The 19,620-nt window shown below is 38.7% G+C and overlaps 1 protein-coding gene across 3 annotated transcripts; it reads left to right on the top strand.

The window, feature by feature from the left end:
* Positions 1-2,081: 2,081 nt before the first annotated feature.
* On the top strand, positions 2,082-19,553 carry NUP42 (nucleoporin 42). 3 transcript variants are annotated; one of them, XM_077775377.1, is made up of 8 exons: positions 2,197-2,260; positions 3,150-3,287; positions 4,463-4,691; positions 7,755-7,849; positions 14,358-14,434; positions 15,179-15,265; positions 17,415-17,499; positions 18,684-19,550. In XM_077775377.1, exons 2-8 carry the CDS (start codon positions 3,266-3,268, stop codon positions 19,247-19,249), a joined length of 1,161 nt encoding a protein of 386 aa, XP_077631503.1. In that variant the 5' UTR covers positions 2,197-2,260; positions 3,150-3,265; the 3' UTR covers positions 19,250-19,550. The 3 variants fall into 3 exon arrangements, with proteins under 3 accessions (XP_077631502.1, XP_077631503.1, XP_077631504.1); XM_077775376.1 differs by lacking the exon at positions 3,150-3,287 and having other exon boundaries at positions 2,082-2,260; positions 18,684-19,553; XM_077775378.1 differs by lacking the exons at positions 2,197-2,260; positions 3,150-3,287; positions 7,755-7,849 and having other exon boundaries at positions 4,588-4,691; positions 18,684-19,551.
* The last annotated feature ends 67 nt before the right edge of the window (positions 19,554-19,620 follow it).

The raw sequence follows: 19,620 nt of genomic DNA, 5'->3' as shown, positions 1-19,620 counted from the left end.
CTTTAATGGTGTTATGGTTTAATAGTGTCTTGAAAATCAAGGAAATACTGAGGAAGTGTTTCTTCCTCAGAATGAAGAAGACTAAAGAAATATTAATAAGGCAACAATGGTTCTAAACTGGATCCTTTTTTTTCTTTAAATATAAACGTGCTTGTTTATTTTTGAGAGATCACATGTGCAAAAGCAGGGTAGGGGCAAAGAGACGGGAACAAAAGTGCAAAGCAGGCTCTGTGCTGACAGCAGCAAGCTCCATGCAGGGCTCGAAATAAAAAAACGGTGAAATCGTGACCTGAGGTGATACTAAATGACTGAGTCACCCAGGCACCCCAGTAGTACATCAATATTAATATCTTGATTTTGGTGACTATTCTGTGGTTATGTAGGAGAATGTCTTTGTAGGAAATACAATAAGTATTTGGGTGATGGGGCATCATGTCTGCAATATAGTCTTTTATATTTGTAAATCTTCAATAAGTTTCAAAGTAAGTGCATTAAATAGATTTCTTTTTTTTTTTAATAAACTAGTTTAGGGTGCCTGGCTGGCTCAAGTCAGTCAAATGGCATGCAACTTGATCTCGGCGTCATAATTTTGAGCCCCACACTTGGTCTTAGAGATTACTTTAAATAAAATTAAATAAATAAATAAATAAATAAATAAATAAATAAAAACTTTAAAAATAAGCTAGGTTGTACCAGTTATTGCCAGCACTTGGGTAGATTCCATTGTACTCAAAATCCAAAGATGTGAGCAAGAACTATGGCCAATCATCCTAAACCACCAGGAACAAACCTATGTTCCAAAAAATTCAGATTCATTGCCTCCTTGCAACCAAGCAGACTGGCAACCAGGGGAAGAGGAGGGTGTCTCACAATACAAAGGAAAAGATAGTTATAGGATTTGTGAAGAAGATGTATTTTAGGTAAAATTTGGCAAGCTCAAAGCAAAGCAGAGTTGTGTGTAAAGGCATCAACATCCGATCTGGACTGAGGAGTGGATGTAGGGTTGTTTTCTTGGGAACTACAAAATTAAGAAAAATATAGAATGCTCTTTTCAGGAACACCTGAAATTCTGCACCCGCCTAGAAATCGATGCTACTTCTCTGTCTTCGCTCCTCCAAGGAAGAGTGGGATGTTTCATTCTTACAGATAACAATGTCAAATAGCAGCATTTATGTGGACTTTAAAGAACTAGTTTTCTCAGTGTAAGAATGCAGTGTTTACAATTGTTATAATACTTTTCAGTTGCTGTCTGTCCTTGAAGGAAAGTTTCCTGTTAACCTTATAACTAGCTTTGTTGTAGCCACCCGAGCCGAGATCAGTGAACAGAATACAGGAACACAAATCGGCGTCACACACTTCTTAATTCAATGCTGGGCATGCTTGGGGAGCACCCAAATCAAGCAGCCCCAAATAGTAGCAGGGGAGAGCTTATATTCTTGTTTATCAGGCTTCACTAGGTTCCCAGGTATCTGCATGACTAGGACCTGTTTCTCTAAGATACAAGTATCGCCTCTGTGGCAAGTAGGCTACAGAGGCCGACAGCGCAGTTACTGACTTCCTGCCTAACTCTGGTGCAGTTCCTGAGAAACTTACCTTGCAAGGGTGAGGCTAGCTTGCTGTGCACACAGTGTTCGAATCTCCTAGATTCTTATGTACAAAGAGTATATTGGCCAAAGGTTATAAACAGGGGAGGGGGCTTTAACAGCTTTATCTATCACCCACCTGATGAATGGCTGGGCAGATTTTTGCTTTCTAAACAGTACAAATGTAAAGTACGACTGGTCTCTCAAACCACAACTACTCCTCTCCTCTAGGGCCTTGCTTAAGTTCTGTTTCCTTAACCTGCTTCTCATTACTAACCCTCAAGCCTCCCTTAAAGTCGGAGGCCTTGTACCACGCGCAAACACGCCTCCTCCTCCACGTAAACCATTCAAATGTTGTGCTTTCCCAAGACAAGCTGAGTAAGTGGGGGCCGCCCCGCTCTTCTCAAATCCTATTGGGTAAAATCCACGCCTCTCATCCCAGGGCGGGACAAGAGGGAATGGGTCGCGAGAAGGTGACGTCACGGTAGCGGGGTGGGACCCGTGGCTGCATTTGGCTCTCCTTCCGCCGAGGGTGCCGCCTGAAGATCGTTCCGTGGACGGCGCCGTCGCAATGACCATTTGTCAGTTCTTCCTTCAAGGCCGGTGCCGCTTTGGAGACCGGTGCTGGAACGAACATCCCGGCGCCGGGGGTGCGGGACGGCAGCAACAGCCCTCAGGTGACGTTCTCCCCGGTCCTACGCCGGTAGCCGAGCAGGGGAAGGCCTGGCCCGGGGCGCGTCCGGCTGAGAACGGGCGTCCGGCGTGGAGCCCGCCGCTCGGCTCTGCGCCGCTGTGCGCCGCCAGTGTCCGGTGGTGCTGAAATGCCCTCGTCGCCCCCTTTCAGCTCCGCCCAGCGCGCTGGGTTCAGGCCCTCCGCAACGCCTTTATTAGCTTGTTAGGCCCGGGGTTACTTTTTTTGACGGCGTGAAGACCGAGACCTGCCCTTTCTTACTAATGCGAAACAATGAGTTTTAGGTCGGGAATACGTGGAAAACTACGTTGTCTGTGGGTGGTAGTGGTCCGGAGAATTGGTGTAGGTCGACCCAGACGCCTCCTTGCTTAACTACCCTTCTGGGTACTTTATTTTTTTTCCTTTGGCACCTTAAATATAATTTTTACCAAACTCTTCCAGAAAGAGGCTAGCACCTGGGGTCAGAGCCTGGATTCTTAACTTTGGGGAAGTCGCAAACTCCTTTGAAAATCTGATAATAGCTACAAAGCTATACCCCAGGTGAATGTACATCTTCGTAACATTGGGGGTAAAATTGGAAGGAAGAGGTGCCCAATTAAGAACTGTGAGTTATGAGGGAAGGGGGTGTGGAGGACCACGTTGACCTACCATCTGGGCCTAAGTGATAAAGTTTTTGGAATATTTAAGCCAATCGTGGATGATATGAAAGGATTGTGTTCAGGAAGAGGACGGAACAGAAATGAAACCGTATTTATTACAACACAAGGTTTTAAAGTTCAGATGAATAGTTAGGTTTCATTAGGATTGAAACTTAGCCCTCGAAGGTATCACAAGATGCTGACCTCCTCTCCTCTTCCTTCCCTTCCCTCTATTAGGACTGTTCATCCAACTCTTCATGTTGCATTGTGATTTCACGTCTGATCCCTCTTCTTGGAGACAGTCCTTTTGCATCACCCACAGTTAGTCTAGTGAATATTCCAAACCAAAAGTTATGACTTGGGGGTCTGATAAATGTGAGTGTATTTCCTGTAAAAACGACTTAATATTTGACATTCTTTGGCGGCTCACTCTAAATGTAGTAATTAGACAATAAATGTAGAATGGATTGATGGTTGAAGAAAATATAAATGAAACTCTTTAAACAGTGTATTTAGCTCCCAGGAAAGAATGCTTCTAGAATTAATAAGTGAAGGTCAAAAGCTATATACAAAAGAAGGAATGAATTTCTTCAGGGGGTCATCCCCCAAAGGATTTGGAACTTTAGAAAAATGAAATACCATTAACCCTTACATGAGGAAAATGGCCCAGCAATCTGCCCCTTTTTCTAATTGGTTTAATTAAGTAGTTTTAGAGTTGGGAGATGAATTTTCATGAAGGGCTATATCTCCATCAGATATATTCAGTTTTTAATATATTTCATGGCATGTCTCCTAATTCACTCAGAAGGTGAATTATCTTGGCCTCAGCTAGGAAGTGATGAGTAAACAGGGTGCTTTAAGTGGTAAGATTTTTTTTTTTTAATATATAAAGAGGAGAGAGTCCTGTTGGCTCATTTTGATAATTATGAAATATTAGAATCTGCTCATCATAGCAGAACTGAGTGCATTTTATTCACATGTAAATTAGAATCTCCCTATGAAAGATAGATGGGTAGATGGTGTTTTCCCAGAGGGAAGATGGAGTCAAATTGACTTAAGCATGTATTCAAGGACAGAGGGTAGAATCTAATTTTTTATATTCAAGAAACTCCTTTATATATTGTCCATTTTTCAGACCTAACTGCTGTATAAGGGCCTAGTAGGAGAGCAAAGAATGATAAAGACATAGCTTTTTATCCTGAAAGAGCTTATGATTTAGGATACATCCTAAATCCATTGTCAAGCAGTTATTTATTTAATAAGCTTATATCAGCTAAACTTAGTAATATATTATTATTTTTCTATGGATTTACAGTCCTCTCAATCTTTTTAAACAAACAAAAAGACCATTACATGATTAGACCATTACATGTTTTATTGTTTACAAGTAACTATATAAATCAAAAATGAAGAATTTTGTGATTTAAAATGAGTAGGAATTTGCTTGTTAAATCTTTACATAATGTCTGCACATAATAAGACAAAATGTAATTAAATTTTTAGAGTTTTAAAAAAGGAGTTACCAATAAAATTGTTTTGTTTATTTTCAGGTAGTAACAGACGTGGATGGAATACCACCAGCCAGAGATACTCTAGCGTCATCCAGCCATCCAGCTTCTCCAAATCCACACCATGGGGGGGCAGCAGAGATCAAGAAAAGCCATCTTTTGGTTCTTTGAATTCTGGAGCTTCAACTAGCAGGAACAGGGGGTTTGGACAGTCCCAGAATCCATTTGCTTCACTCAGCTCTGAGGAGCAGAAAGATGAAAAGAAATTTCTGTAAGTGGAAGCCTTCAAAAAAACTAACTACCCATTTGCTTATTTTTTTCCAAAGTACCTACAATATTTTCTTTAAAAAAGAAGTAGTACATTATTAAAAAATCAGAATAAGCAAAAAGGAGAAAAGCACTCATGATCCTGTCACTGAGAGATAACTATTTTGCGTATGTCATATTAGACTTTATTTCACTTAAAAAATGTGTCACCTTGGGGCACCTTGGTGGCTCAGTCAGTTGAGTATCCAACTCAGTTTCAGCTCAGGACATGATCCCAGGGTCATGAGATTGAACCCCATGTCAGGCTTTATGCTATGGAGATTCTTGAGTCTGTCTGTCTGTCTGTCTGTCTCTCTCTCTCTCTCTCTCTCTCTCTCTCTCTTTCTCTCTCTGCCCCTCTCCCCGACTCACACACTCTCTCTCTCTAAAATGAAAAAATAGAAATGCAAAAAAATATTGGTCACCAACCATACCAGTACAGTGACTAATTTTTATTTCCACTTTTCTATAGATAACACTCTGTTGAGTATCTTTCTAAAGTAGTTCTGCTTGGGGCGCCTGGGTGGCTCAGTCAGTTAAGCGTCCAGCTTCGCTCAGGTCATGATCTCGCGGTTCGTGGGTTCAAGTTCAGCATCAGGCTTTGCTGACAACTTAGAGCCTGGAGCCTGCTTCGGATTCTGTGTCTCCCTCTCTCTCTCTGCCCCTCCCCTACTCACATTCTGTCTCTTTCTCTCTCAAAAATAAATAACAAAAAAAAAGTCTTAAAAAAATAAAGTAGTTCTGCTTAAGTTTGTTGGAAATTAAGAGTTCTTTACAAACTAGGAGATAATTTAAGCAATTTGTAATCTTGATGGTACTTACAGCATCTGGTAGTTTTCTTTCTAAAACTGGTTTCATTTGATTTCCTTCATTACTGTAGATTATATTCCTTATGATTCTTGATCATGGTACAATGTATGACTGGTGCCAAAATAGTCCCTGACTCTTTGTAATTGTTGCCTCAGCTCCCAACATGAGGACAGAACTTAAATATACTGGTTAGTCTTTTTATTTCCCATAATAAATTAGAACAAGTGGTAAACATTTTGAGCCATGTACTATATACAATTGATTTTTTAAAGGTAAAAGAGCAAACAAAGCCTTCCTTCCTATATTTGATGTTGTAAAATAATTTAAAAATTATTTAAAATTCTGTGATAGCAAAAATTTTATTAATAGCTTTCTGGATAGGGGAGGGAAACATTTAAAGTCAAATCTATCCACAACTTGGCCAATAAGAGAATTATATAGATATGGGTCTGTTTTCCATTTTGCAAAATGATAAGAATTAAACAAAATAGTCTCTAAAGTCCTGCCCACTTAAAAATTTTTAGTTTTTAGAGTACCTGGGTAGCTCCAGTTGGTCAAAGTGTCTGACTTGATCCCAGCTCAAGTCTTTTTTTTTTTTTAATTTGTTTTTTAATGTTTTGTTTATTTCTGAGAGAGAGACCGCGTGAGCAGGGAAGGGGGAGAGAGAGAGGGAGACACGGAGCCTGAAACAGGCTCCAGGCTCTGAGCTGTCAGCACAGAGCCCAACACAGGGCTCATACCCACGAGCTGTGAGATCATGATCTGAGCCGAAGTCGGACACTTAACTGACTGAGCCACCCAGGCGCCCCCTACCCCCCCTTTTTTTTTAATTTGTTTTTTAATGCTTTCCAGCTCAGGTCTTGATCTCAGGGTAGTGAGTTCAAGCCCTGCACTGGGCTCCCACTGGGCTTGAAGCTTTTTAATAAATTAAATAAAGGGATGTCTGGATGGCTCAGTCAGTTAAGCATCTGACTCTTGGTTTCAGCACAGGTCATGATCTCACAGTTGGTGAGTTTGAGCCCTGCATCAGGCTCCTCGCTGATGGTGCAGAACCTGTTTGGGATTCTGTCTCTCCCTCTCAGAGTCTCTGCCCATCTCCTGCTCATTCTCTCTCTTTCTTTCAAAATAAAGAAATAAACATAAAATACATACATAAAATAAAAATGTTATGATTCCATATTACTCATCTGGTGCTTTGGGTCTTTTTCTAGTTAAATGGTCATTGACGTTTATGATAATGAACAAAGAAAGATTAAAGTTAGTATTGTATATTTTATTATACTTTAGTTCTTTAAAATATGTATAGTTGGATAGTTCTCAATAAATGTATTGGTTAGTTGTTCAGCTTAATAGAAAACCAAAACTATAAACTTCTTTGATATTATAATATTTTCTTATTTTAATTTTTTAAAATTATTTTTTGATGTTTATTTAATTTTGAGAGAGAGACAGAGTTCGAGCAGGGGAGGGTCAGAGAGAGTAGGAGAAACAATCCAAAGCAGGCTCCAGACTCTGGGCTATCAGCACAGAGCCCAACGCAGGGCTCGAACTCACAAGCCATGAGATCATGACGTGAGCCAAAGTTGGCCACTTAACCAACTGAACCAAGCCGGCATTCCTTATTTTAATTTTTAACGTTTATTCATTTCTGAGAGACAGAGAGTGAGAGTATGAGTGGAGGAGGGGCAAAGAGAGAGAGAGTCACAGAATTTGAAGCAGGCTTCAGGCTCCAAGCTGTCAGCACAGAGCCTGATGCAGGGCTCAAACCCAAGAACTACGAGATCATGACCTGAGCTGAAGTCAGACCCTTAACTGACTAATCTACCCAGGTGCCCCTAATTTATTTTAGAGAGCACTCAAGCAGAGGAGAGGGGTGGAGGGAGGGGAAGAGAGAGAGGCTCCCAAGCAGGCTCCCCACTCAGTGTGGAGTCCAACATGGCTCGATCCCACAGCCCTGGGATCATGACCTGAACCAAAACTAAGAGTCAGATGCACAGTCAACTCAGGCACCCCAATATTATAATATTTAAAATCATGAAATCTAGTTCTTATTCTATAAATTCTTTAAAGAATACTCTTCAGAAAATACAGTGGAAAATATCTAAAATTATATATTCACTATAGTTTAAAATTTTAATCATTGAAAATTATAAACAATAAATTTTAACAAGCAGATGAAAAAGATCCTTTTCTCTCTCTCTCTTTTTTTTTCCCCCAGGGAAGGAATTATAAAAGATATGGAAATTTGGGAATCTTCAGGGCAGTGGATGTTTTCTGTTTATTCGCCAGTGAAAATAAAGCCTAATATTTCAGGTAATTGAGAAATTGTTTATTTTTAAAATATGTTTTATAACTCTTATTTTCTAAAACCAAGATCATGCTTAATAAACTAACCACAAACTTAGAAATTGTTAGGAGAGTTTAAACATTGTTTAAAGTGTCCCATTATTCTAGCAGAACTTCATAATTCAGGGATAGAAACTAGAAGATACAGTTCTTTTAAAGGATGTAGTTCTCATGAGAATATAGTAAAATCAGGACCCACCACAGTTCCAGTTCTGTAAGCCCCCAAAGAGTCTCTGCCTTCTTGGTTCCCTATGGGTACAACTTCCAAACCTCTTAGCTGCTTAGAGTAAATGGAAGATTCACATCCTTTTTGTCATTAAGGCCTTGGCTGCCTGATTCTCTTCTCCCTTGTCTATATTTCCTTAAAAAGACAGTTATTTTTTGTAAAGCTTTTTGAGATCTATCCTGGAGATAACATGTGAAGTTAAAGAGCTTTACTTTAGCTTGGCTACAGGGATAGCATTTCTTTAGAATACCCTTTTTCCTCCTCGTTTTCTTTTGTCCATAGTTCACAAGCCCTTTCTGAACTGAAATCTAGGTCACCACACTTTACTAATCCTACTTTGGGTGGTCCTGGGCCCTTTGCACTCTTGAGTAATAGCAAGTACCTTGCAGATGAGAGGCCTTACAATCCCGCAGAACTCTTGAGATCCCTACTCTGTCTCAGCTCTGCCTGCTTATTCCCTCTGAGCATTTGTCACACCAGTCCTTAGTTTTTTATTCACTCAGCTGTTCAACAAAATATTTACTGAATTTCTTTTGTGCCAGGCCCTATTCTAAGTTCTAAGAATATAGTGATGAGCAGGACAGACAGGCTCCCTCCCTTACAAAACATATGTTCTTGAAGGAGGGAGACAGTAAACAATACAAATAAATCAGGTAGTTTTAGATAGTGTTTTCAATAAAGAAGTACTGAACCTTTTTTAATCAGTTTGGAATTGAGCCTAATGCCCTAAAGCAATGATTCTCAAACTGTGGAATGTAGATTCCTAAGTAGGATTGCCAGATAAAATATGGGACACTCAGTTAAATTTAAATTCTTTTTTATTTAGGTAAATAAAAAATAATATTTTTAGTATATGAATATCCCATGGGATATTTGGGACTTACTTATACTGATTTTTAAAAAAGTATATCTGAAATTCAGATTTAACTGGGCATTCTGTATTTTTTTTTAATGCTTATTTTTGAGAGAGTGTGTGTGCACGGGGAAGGGACAGGAGGTGGTGAGGACAGAGGATCTGAAGCAGGCTCTGCATTGACAGCAGGGAGCCCAATGCAAGGTTTCAGCTCTCTAACAGTGAGATCATGACCTGAGCCGAAGTCAAACACTCAATCAACTGAGCCACCTAGGTGCCCCTGGGCATCCTGTATTATTTGCCAAATCTGGCAGCCCTATTCCTGAGACCCTTTTAAAAGCTGTACACATTTGGGGTGCCTAGGTGGCTCAGTCAGTTGAGCGTCCAACTCTTGACTTTGGCTCAAGTTACGATCTCACAGTTTGTAAGATCCAGCCCTGCCTTGGGCTCTGTGCTGACAGCACGGAGCCTGCTTGGGATTCTCTCTCTCCTTTTCCCTCTGCCCCTCCCCTTCTCATTTGCACTTGGATGCACACACACTTGCTCTCTCTCAAATAAACTTTTTTTAAAAAAGGCTGTAGAGGAGTGTCTGAGTGGCTGAGTCAGTTAAGGGTCATGATCTCATAGTATGTGAGTTCGAGCCCCACATTAGGCTTTCTGCTGTCAGCATGGAGCCCACTTCAGATCCTCCCTCGCTCTCTCTATCTCTGCCCTCCCCTGCTCTCTCTCTGTCTCAAAAATAAACATTTAAAAAAACAAAAATAAATTTTTAAAAATTTTCAAAAAGCTCTACAAATTCAAAAATATTTTCATAATAATACTAAGACGTTAATTGCGCTTTTCACTCTGTTGACATTTGCACTCTTGGTACAAAAGAATTGATGGGTCCAACTCCTTATATCTTAGCATGAATCAAGGCAGAGGCAACATGACTGCACATACTTTTATGACCAAGCCAACCAGGTATCTCAATAAAAATTTTTAATGCCATTTTCACTTAAAGTTTTTGATGAAGAGGTAAAAATATTGATTATGTTAATTTTAACCCTTAAGTGCACACTTTTTTTAAACATTTTTTTAATGTTTATTTTTGAGAGAAAGAGTGCAAGCATGGGGGGAGCAGAGAGAGAGTGGGAGAGACACAGATTCTGAAGCAGGCTCTGGGCTCTGAACTGTCAGCACAGAGTCTGACGCGGGGGCTCGAACTCAGAAATAGTGAGATCATGGCCTGAGCTGTAATCTGATGCTTAAATAACTGAGCCACCCAGGTGCCTCACGATTTTTTTTTTTTTTAGAGAGTATAAACAGGGAAGGGGTGGTGGGGTGGTGGGGGGGGGAGGTGAGAGAGAGAGAGAGAGAGGGAGAGAGAATCCTAAGCAGGCTCCATGCTCAGCACTGACCAGGATACAGGGCTCCTTTCCTTGACCCTGGGATCATGATCCGAGCAGAAATCAAGAGTCGGATGCCCACATGCACACATTGTTTAATCTGTATGACAAAATGAGAAGCATACATGAAGTGATTTCTGCCACATACTCAGATGTGATGGTTATCTGCCTTGAGGGAAGACCCAAGTGATCCTTCGAGTCATGAGCTGAACTAGCCACTTTTTCCATAGACAGTTTTTACTTGAAAGAATGACTGACAGCTGTGGTTATGTAGACTTTAGGAATTTGGCAACATTTTCTAAAAAAATGAATGAGGGGCACCTGGGTGGCTTAGTCGGTTAAGCGTCCGGCTTTCGCTTAGGTCATGATCTCGCAGTTTGTGGGTTCGAGCCCCGCGTCGGGCTCTGTGCTGAGTGCCAGCTCAGAGCCTGGATCCTGTTTCGGAGTCTGTGTCTCCCTCTCTCTCTGAACCTCCCCTGCTCATGCTGTCTCTCTCTCTCCTAGGAATAAATAAAAATATTAAAAAAAAAAAAAACAAACGAATGAAATGAGTTTGTCACTTCAAAGAAAACACCTGACTGTTTATTGCCAATGACAAAATTCAATCTTTCAAGTGGAAATTAGAATTATGGAAAACTGTTTTCTGCCACTATGAGTGTGATGACTTAAGAGTCTCTTAAAGTGTCTTCCAATGAGATGGATAGTGACAGTAACAAATATGAGTTTTTTGACATTGTAAAATGGCATGTGGCAATGTTTGGAAGTTCTAGATGACTCAATGAACCAGCATTTTCTAAATGACCAGTATATGATGTTATAAAATTATGCATGGCTGAAAAATTCATTCTAAGTGCAAGATAAACCACTGGATTTAATATAATAATACAAAAAGTTAATTTTAAGGTTTGAATTTGCATTATAGCTAAACTTGTAAGAAACTACCACCTATCAAGTGTCAAAGAAGAGTAGCCACAATTAATCTGGAAAGATTATTGAAGTCCTCCTTCCCAACTCCTTATCTGTGTTAGAACAGATTTTCTTCATACACTTCAGCCAGGTAGTATATTGCAACAGATTAAATGTAGAAGCAGATATAATAATCCAGCAGTCTTCTCTTAAAACCAAACATTAAAAAATTTACAAACAGACCCTGCATCAGCAAAAAGATAATAACTCACTGAAAGCTCAGAAGAGGGTTAGCATTTTTTTAGCAATAAAATATTTTTAATTTAAGGTATGCAAAAAAAAAGTACAGACCTAACTCAGTGCCACTCATGTCACTAAATTTTTATTTTTTGCCTGAAAAATAGTTTTTTTATTTATGTTAATATGTAATTGGCCTCTTATTTTTATGTGTAATAAGAAATATGCTCTATATTTCTTATTTTTCATTTTAAATGTGGTAAATATATATATTATAACCTGTATAAGCAAAAGCTCTTTGGGATTGTTTATGAATTTTAAGAATATAAATGGGTTTTGAGGCCAAAAAGTTGGAGAACTACTCTCCTTAGACATTAATTATAATGAATTAACTCTTCCTTTACATCTAAGATGGTACTATTTTTGTACCACCCTTGAGATCACTGAGAAAATAGTCACTCAGATAATTTTCTGTGTTCTCTGGTTCAGATGAGGAAGAGCTAGAAGGAGGAGAAAGTAACTGGAAGGACAGTATTCCTTTAGCTAGAGTAAGCTCTCCATTCTTACAAGGCAGTATTGGAGCAGATCCTAAGTAAGAAGAAGGTGTCACTTATGGGAAGATTTGGTGAAAACACTCCTCACAGTAGGAATAGCTAGTACATAGGCCCTTGTAGGAACAAGGTTGGCAAGTTTGAAGACAAGTGAGGCCAAAACCACTGGAGGAGAGTGAACGACAGAAAGAGTAATAGGACATAAGGCCATAGAGTCAACCAGGAGCCAAATCATGTTAGACTAACTCTACTGGGCAACTATGTGGAGCTTTAAGCAGAGGGACATGATCTGATTAGGAAAAAAACTCGGTTGGACTGTTGTATGAAAAGAAATGGTCTGTAGGGAGTGGTATGGGGTGAGAAGTAAAATAGTGGCACGGAGATGAGTTAGGAGACAAAAGCTGGTGACTGACTGGGTTAGGGTCACTCACAGTGGAGACAGAATTGGTTAAATTTGTAATCTGTTTTGGAATTAGAACTGTCAGGATGCTGATTAATTAGATGTGGGGAGAGATAAATCCAAGGGGACTCCTAGGTATTTTGGCCTAAACAGTTATTAAGGATGATATAACGACAGGTTAGTAGAGGGAATCCAAGGTTCTAATTTGAACTTTTAGTCATTTTATTCTGGGGTGTACAGGTCCATGGAGTTACTGATATCTGGGTTACAAGTAATTCTCTGTAGGAAATATCCTGAACGTTATTTTTCTTTTCTTAAAAAGTTTTCCCAATTATAAAGTCACAGTTGTTGCCATAGAAAACTTGAAAAACACAAATATGTAAATAAAATAAAAATCACCTGGTCTCGTAAAGATAACAACTATAATATTTCAGAGTATTTCTTTCAAAATATGCACACACAACTGTATTTCCTGTTTGTATGTATATAATTAGGATCATAATCTAGTTTTGTATTCTATTTTGTTATTTTCAATTTGTTTCTATTACTAAAAATACTAAAATGGATACTTTCATATATAAAACTCTTTGATTATATGTCTTATTATTTTCTGAGGTTAAATCCTAGAAATTCTATTAAGGACAATAGATACGAACATATTTAAGGCATTTGACACTTATTGACAATTTTCCCCCCAGAAAAGTACCTTTCTGGTTCCTCTAAAGGCAATTTAGGAGAATGTTAATTTTACCACACCTGTACTAATAATAAATACCATCCATTTTTAATTTTTGCATTAAGTAAAGTATTTCATCCCTATTTTAAGTTGTATTTTTAAATTTAACTTTTTTTAAGTAACTTTTTTAAGTTTATTCATTTATTTTGAGAAAGGGATAAAGAAAACAAGTTGGGGAGGGGCAGAGAGAGAAGGAAAGAGAGAATCCCAAGCAGGCTCTGCACTGTGCCTGACACAGGGCTTGCCCTCACGAACCATGATCTGAGCAGAAACCAAGAGTCGGACGCTCAACTGACTGAGCCACCCAGACGCCCTTAAATTGAACTTTTTTATTTTACTTATTTACTGGCTATTTGAATTTTTTTGCAAATTGCCTGTTTATTATGTTTGCCCATATTAACTTATCTGTATTATTGATTTATAGGTGCTATTTAAACATTAAGATTAGCTCTCTTCCTGTCATACACGTTAAAGTTATGGTTTTCCCAGCTTATCGTTTGCCTTTTAATTTTGCTTGTACTTTCTGCCATACAGAATTTTTTTTTAAACAGAAGTTCGAATGTATATGTTGTCAACTTTCCTTTATTATTCTTTACACTCCATTTATCTTTAGAAAATTTTCGCCTCTAAATGTCAAATATCCAGCTATATTTAAAAAAAATTTTTAATTTTTATTTATTTATTTTTGGGAGACAGAGAGAGACAGAATGCAAGCAGGACAGGGCCAGAGATAGAAGGGAGACACAGAATCTGAAGCAGGCTCCAGGCTCCAAGCTGTCAGCACAGAGCCCAACACGGGGCTCGAACCCACGAAGCGTGGGATCATGACTTGGGCTGAAGTTGGACACATAACTGACTGAGCCACCCAGGTGCCCCTTTTTAAGAAAGAGAAAAATTGTTTTAATGTTTATTTACTTTTGGGAAACAGAGTACAAGCAGGGGAGGAGCAGAGAGAGAGGGAGACACAGAATCTGAAGTAGATCAAATATCCAACTGTATTTTATTCTAATCTTATACTTCATTAAACATTAGATTGTAGGCTTTGAAATTTTTCCTTATGATTATGAAAATTTTCTTATCAACATCAGCATATTTTCTTGTCTAGCACTTCTAGCTTTACTATACTAGCAAAAGTACTGGTATTTATTTTAAAGATTCCAATTGATTCCTCACTTCAGGTTTTACAGACATTTCACCAGAGGAGTTGAGGCTTGAATACCATAACTACTTAACCAGCAATAACTTACAGAGTTATGTAAGTTTGTTTCCTATTCATCTACCTTAATACCAGATTAGCTATTAATTACAGTCTTCTTCTATTTGTAGTGTCTTGCTTATATGTTGGCAAAGTGGATGAAGTCTATAATTTTTCTCACGATAAGGCTATTTTTATCTTCTAAATCACTTTCTTTGAGGTTGGTTGGTTATCTAAAATGGTAATAACATATTTTGACTATATAACTAAGGATTTCACTATTTTTATTACAAAGTATCAAGTGATCAGCTGCAGAAATCAGACCCTTTCATCATCTGACAGACACTTATGGAGCATCTCTTAGGTGCAGATAGAATGATGAATTCTAGAAAAGCAGTGAAATAAGACACAGTCTGTTATACAGATTAACATTCTCACATATGAGATGTCAAAAAATAAAAAGCTGGGCTTCAGTAAGTTGGTGCCTAAAACAAATCACATAAACTGTATTTTTGTGTTGTCTATGGTCACAATCATGCATTTCAACTAGTACACATATTTGCTCCCATCTGGATATAACTACCTCTGTGCTGCCACATACTTGAGATTCTGAACCAGGTGACACAAGGTGTTGGAGAACAGGGAGGGAACTATAGCTGGAACATCTTGGGCAAATTGTACAAGTAATGGGCCATAAAAATGTTTTATAAACTTCTTGTGATTTTGGCAAATAAAGACATGAAGTTAGAGAGACTAACTTAGACACTCAGAATTGACTGATTATTTTCTGTCTTCTCTCTTCAGTTAAATTCCCTCCAACAGTTAATAAATCAGTGGAGAAACAGAATAAATGAACTGAAAAATCTAAATACATCAACTAACATAGCTTCGGTGAGTATTGGAGAATTTTCTACAGGGAAGTGTCTTCTCTATTACTTTTTTGCAGAGAATTTCACTTTGGATTTGGAAAGCAAAGCTAAAAAATACTCTGTCAAGAATTATGATACACAAGGGCGCCTGGGTGGCTCAGTCAGTTAAGTGTCCGACTTCGGCTCAGGTCATGATCTCACGATTCGTAGGTTCGAGCCCCACGTCGGGCCTGTGCTGACAGCTCAGAGCCTGGAGCCTGCTTCAGATTCTGTGTCTCCCTCTCTCTCTGACCCCCCCCTGCTCACACTGTCTCTCTCTCTCTCTATCTCTCAGAAATAAATAAAACATTAAAAAAAATAAAATAAAAGAATTATGATACACATTCCCAGGATTGTATCACTTAAAATCATAGTCGTGGAATTCCTTTCTCTCTGTTCCTCAGTCAGAAAAGCACAGATAACTTTGCTTTCCTTAGGGTAAAGTTTTGGACTTACCTGTAATGAGAGGAAATGAGTGGTCCCCTGTGCCCAGCATTTCAGAGAGAGTTGAACTTTTAAGAGTGATAAAATTGTTCTAAATCTTGATTGTATTGGTGACTATAAGTTTGTCAAAACTCACTGAAATACATGTATATGATGAATGCATTTTATTGCGGATAAACTATACCTCAATGAAATTGATTTTTAGAAAATGCTATTAAGGCATCCAAATGAGAAAAATCATATTTGAATTAGTTAGGAAAAGCTTCTTGGAGGTAAGGAGTAAGGAAAAAGTTCCTTGAAAGGGATTTTAGGGGCGCCTGGGTGGCTTAGTCGGTTGAGCGTCCGACTTTCGCTTAGGTCATGATCTCACGGTTCGTGGGTTCGAGCCCCGCGTCGGGCTCTGTGCTGACTGCCAGCTCAGAGCCTGGAGCCTGTTTCAGAGTCTGTGACTCCCTCTCTGTCTGACCCTCCCCTGCTCCCACTGTCTCTCTCCCTCTCCTAGAAATAAATAAAACATTTAAAAAAAAAAAAAAGGGATTTTAAAGGAGTGCCTCGCTGGCTCAGTCAGTAGAGCATCTGACTCTTTATCTTGGGGTTATGAGTTCAAGCCCACTTTGGTTGTAGAGATCACTTAAATAAATAAAACTTAAAAAAGAAAGGGAGATTGAGATTTCAGTATGCAGAGATGAAAGACATTTCTAGAGTAGAAAATAGTAAGAATGTAAAGTATTTTCAAGGAGTAAGAGGGTCGCCTGGGTAGCCCCGTTGGCTAGGTCTCTGACTTCGACTTAAGTCATGATCTCACAGCTCATGGGTTTGAGCCCCACGTTGGGCTCTGTGTTGAAAGCTCAGAGCCTGGATCCTGCTTCAGATTCTGTGTCTCCCTCTCTCTCTGCCTCTTCTCCGCTCACACTCTCTTTCTGTTTCTCAAAAATGAATAAACATTAGAAAAAAATTTTTTAAAGGAATTGGAAATGTTCAGTAGATTTTAGTAGTAAGTTTTTAATAATGTAATTGTGAATTAGTTCAATTCAAGCATCAGAATAAGGAGACTAGGTAGCCTCTAAAGGCCCTTTGCCTAAAATCTAGGTTTCTTGATAATCAACCTATGGACACTAAAATTTATTACATTTTTTTTCTGATTTTAATATAACCTTCATTGAAGAAATATAGAAAATATTTTAGAAGCATAAATAAAATTAAAACCACCCATAATTCATCACTCATAATTCATAAGTTGCTCTTAACATATTGTGATTAGTCCATTTTTCCTAATTGTATTCCTAAGTGTATTCCTAAGCGTATTCATATTGTGGGCGTATTCATATTTTTATGTGTTAAACATAGTTTTAAGTGCACATTTAAAAAACTTTTTTTAAGGTTTAATTCTTTTTTGAGAGACAGAGAGCATGAGTGGGGGAGGGGCAGAGTGAGAGGGTGATACAGAATCCCAGGCAGGCTCCAGGCTCTGAGCTAGCTGTCAGCACAAAGCCCAGTGCAGGGCTCGAACTTACGACACCATGAGATCATGACCTGAACTGAAATCAGATGCTCAACCAACTGAGCCACCCAGGCTCCCCTTAAGTGCACATTTTAAAAATTTAATATGGCTGTGAAATGTATATAAAAGACAATTGAGAATTATTCATCAATTACTTTATTATTTGTCTACTTTTTTTTATATATAGCTCTCATTTGTAAAGGATGGAGTAAATCAAGCGGCACCGACATTTGGATTTGGCAGTATGCAAGGAGTAACATTTGGGTCACCAGGTAAATGATAAAGTGATGCAAGACTTTATCCATTTTGGAAACATAGGATTTTAGAGGCTTCAGATCATAAAGTCTGAAGGTGTGTTAAGTGACATTTTAAATCACTGTTGCAGATTCTACTGCCTTCCATAATGGCGCTTCAAAGAATTTGGCTCATCAGTCATTTGTGAAATGGAGGTCAAATGTTTTTTGAAAGACCCTATGACTCAGGCTTTCAAAGTGTGTTTTGGGAATGTTTTTCCAAAAGTTTTATAGGAATACATAGTAGCTATTGTAGCAGCACCACCATTGAGGACCTTCTTTTCACTGTGTATAACAACATAGCATGGCAATACTATGTCACTTTTTTTTTTTTTTTAAGAAAATTTCTTTAAAATTAGGACACAGGTAGGCAATGGTTCTCAGAGACCAATAAAAAGGCAAATTAGGACTGAGGGTTTCAACTCCCATAAAAAGTTTGCAAAAAATGGCAATTCAGGGAAAATTTAGGAAAAAACTAGAGATGTCAATTATTAGAGTATGATTTCATCAGATTCATCTTAGTTGAGAGCTGGAAGCAGCTTGAGAATCACTCCATTTATATAGGCGAAAACTGAGATGAAGTGACCACTTTGTATTTGCTTAAAAGAACATAGCTGGTGTGCCTGGGTGATTCAGTCAATTAAGCATCTGATTCTTGATTTCGGCTCAGGTCATGATCTCACCGTTGGTGAGATTGAGTCCTTGTGTTAGGGTCTGCACTGACATTGCATGGCCTGCTTGAGATTCTTTCCATCTCTCTCTGCACCCCCCCCCCCACCTTTCTCTCCCTCTTTCTCTCAAAATAAATAAATATTTTTTTGAATAAAAGAATATAGCTAAGGAAAGAGTTACTTCTTGATAATGGATGTAGCTGATTTACTTGGGGGACGGGGGAACGGAAAGTGAAAGTCCACCTCCTAATCCCAGAGGTTACTCAAAGCTGTTATCCATGAATGTGGATAATCATGGTACAAATGAGATCAGTACAGCAGAAAGACGGGACAACAGGGTTTAATGGGTTTGTTCTGACCTCTTCATTTCACTTCTTCCAATAAGCTTCTCAGCATTCAAACATGGCAGAAATAAAAAAAGGAGGGATGGTTAATATGGCTACATTTTCTGACTTATCATAGGTTATTTTCTCCTTTTTCTGGTTTTCATAGGTTTTCCAGTGAATAACAGCAGCAGTGCTAATGCTCAGAATTTCAGTTTTAAAACAAGCCCTGGCTTTGCCTCTGCCCCTTCTTCTGGAAGTCCTTCTGTGTTCGGGAATACTCCAGCATTTGGAGCCACATCATCTGCCAGTTCTGCCATCAGTACTTCCACTCCAGCATTTGGGAAACCTGCAATCACATCTGCTGCTTCATTTTCTTTTAAAAGTCCTGCAGCTTCTGGTTTTGGATCACCTGGATTTTCAGGATTTCCAGCTTCCGTAGCAGCAGGCTCTGCTGGAGTTCCAGCCTTTGGAAGTGGCAATTCTGTAGCTGGTTTTGGTAGTCTAGGCTCACATTCTCACACTGCTTTTTCCAAGTCATCCAGTGACACCTTTGGAAATAATAGCATATCCACCTCTCTCCCAGTCTCAAATGGCAGCACCACAACAGATAATGTATTATTTACACCCAAGGATCAACTAACAGCAGAAGAACTGGAGCAGTTTCAGTCAAAGAAATTTACTCTGGGAAAAATTCCATTAAAGCCACCACCTGTGGAACTCCTAAGTATTTGAAAGGACAATTTTAAATACAGAAAAGAACAGCCCTTAAAATTTTTTTGAGTGGTTCATATATAATTGTTCTGAGTGGTTCAAATATATACATACATATGTATATATGTACATAACACATTTAAGGAATATTGCTTTCAATAATAACTTCAGGGGTTTTGAAATTCAATATTTTTTCATAAAAAATATTCAACAGAAGGGTTTTTTTACTTTAATTATGAATGGAACTGAAAAAACTGTCAGTGTGCACTGAATAAAGTGCTTTTCTCATTCTACATCACTTTACTGTCATACCCTTTAAAGGTTTACCTGTAAACATTTTTTGCAGGGGGAAGGAAATCATTCCTAAAGCCATTGGCTGGGGGGGGGTGGGG

Source organism: Crocuta crocuta, unplaced genomic scaffold (assembly GCF_008692635.1).
Source record: "Crocuta crocuta isolate KB4526 unplaced genomic scaffold, BGI_CrCroc_1.0 scaffold197, whole genome shotgun sequence".
Taxonomy (NCBI): domain Eukaryota; kingdom Metazoa; phylum Chordata; class Mammalia; order Carnivora; family Hyaenidae; genus Crocuta; species Crocuta crocuta.
This window is presented reverse-complemented; position numbering and strand designations above follow the sequence as displayed.

Coding starts and splice junctions, on each gene's coding strand:
- NUP42 (XM_077775376.1), top strand. CDS start 2,155: ATGACCATTTGTCAGTTCTTCCTTCAAGGCCGGTGCCGCTTTGGAGAC. Junction 2,261..4,462: donor ACGGCAGCAACAGCCCTCAG/GTGACGTTCTCC, acceptor GTTTATTTTCAG/GTAGTAACAGACGTGGATGG. Junction 14,435..15,178: donor GCAATAACTTACAGAGTTAT/GTAAGTTTGTTT, acceptor TTCTCTCTTCAG/TTAAATTCCCTCCAACAGTT.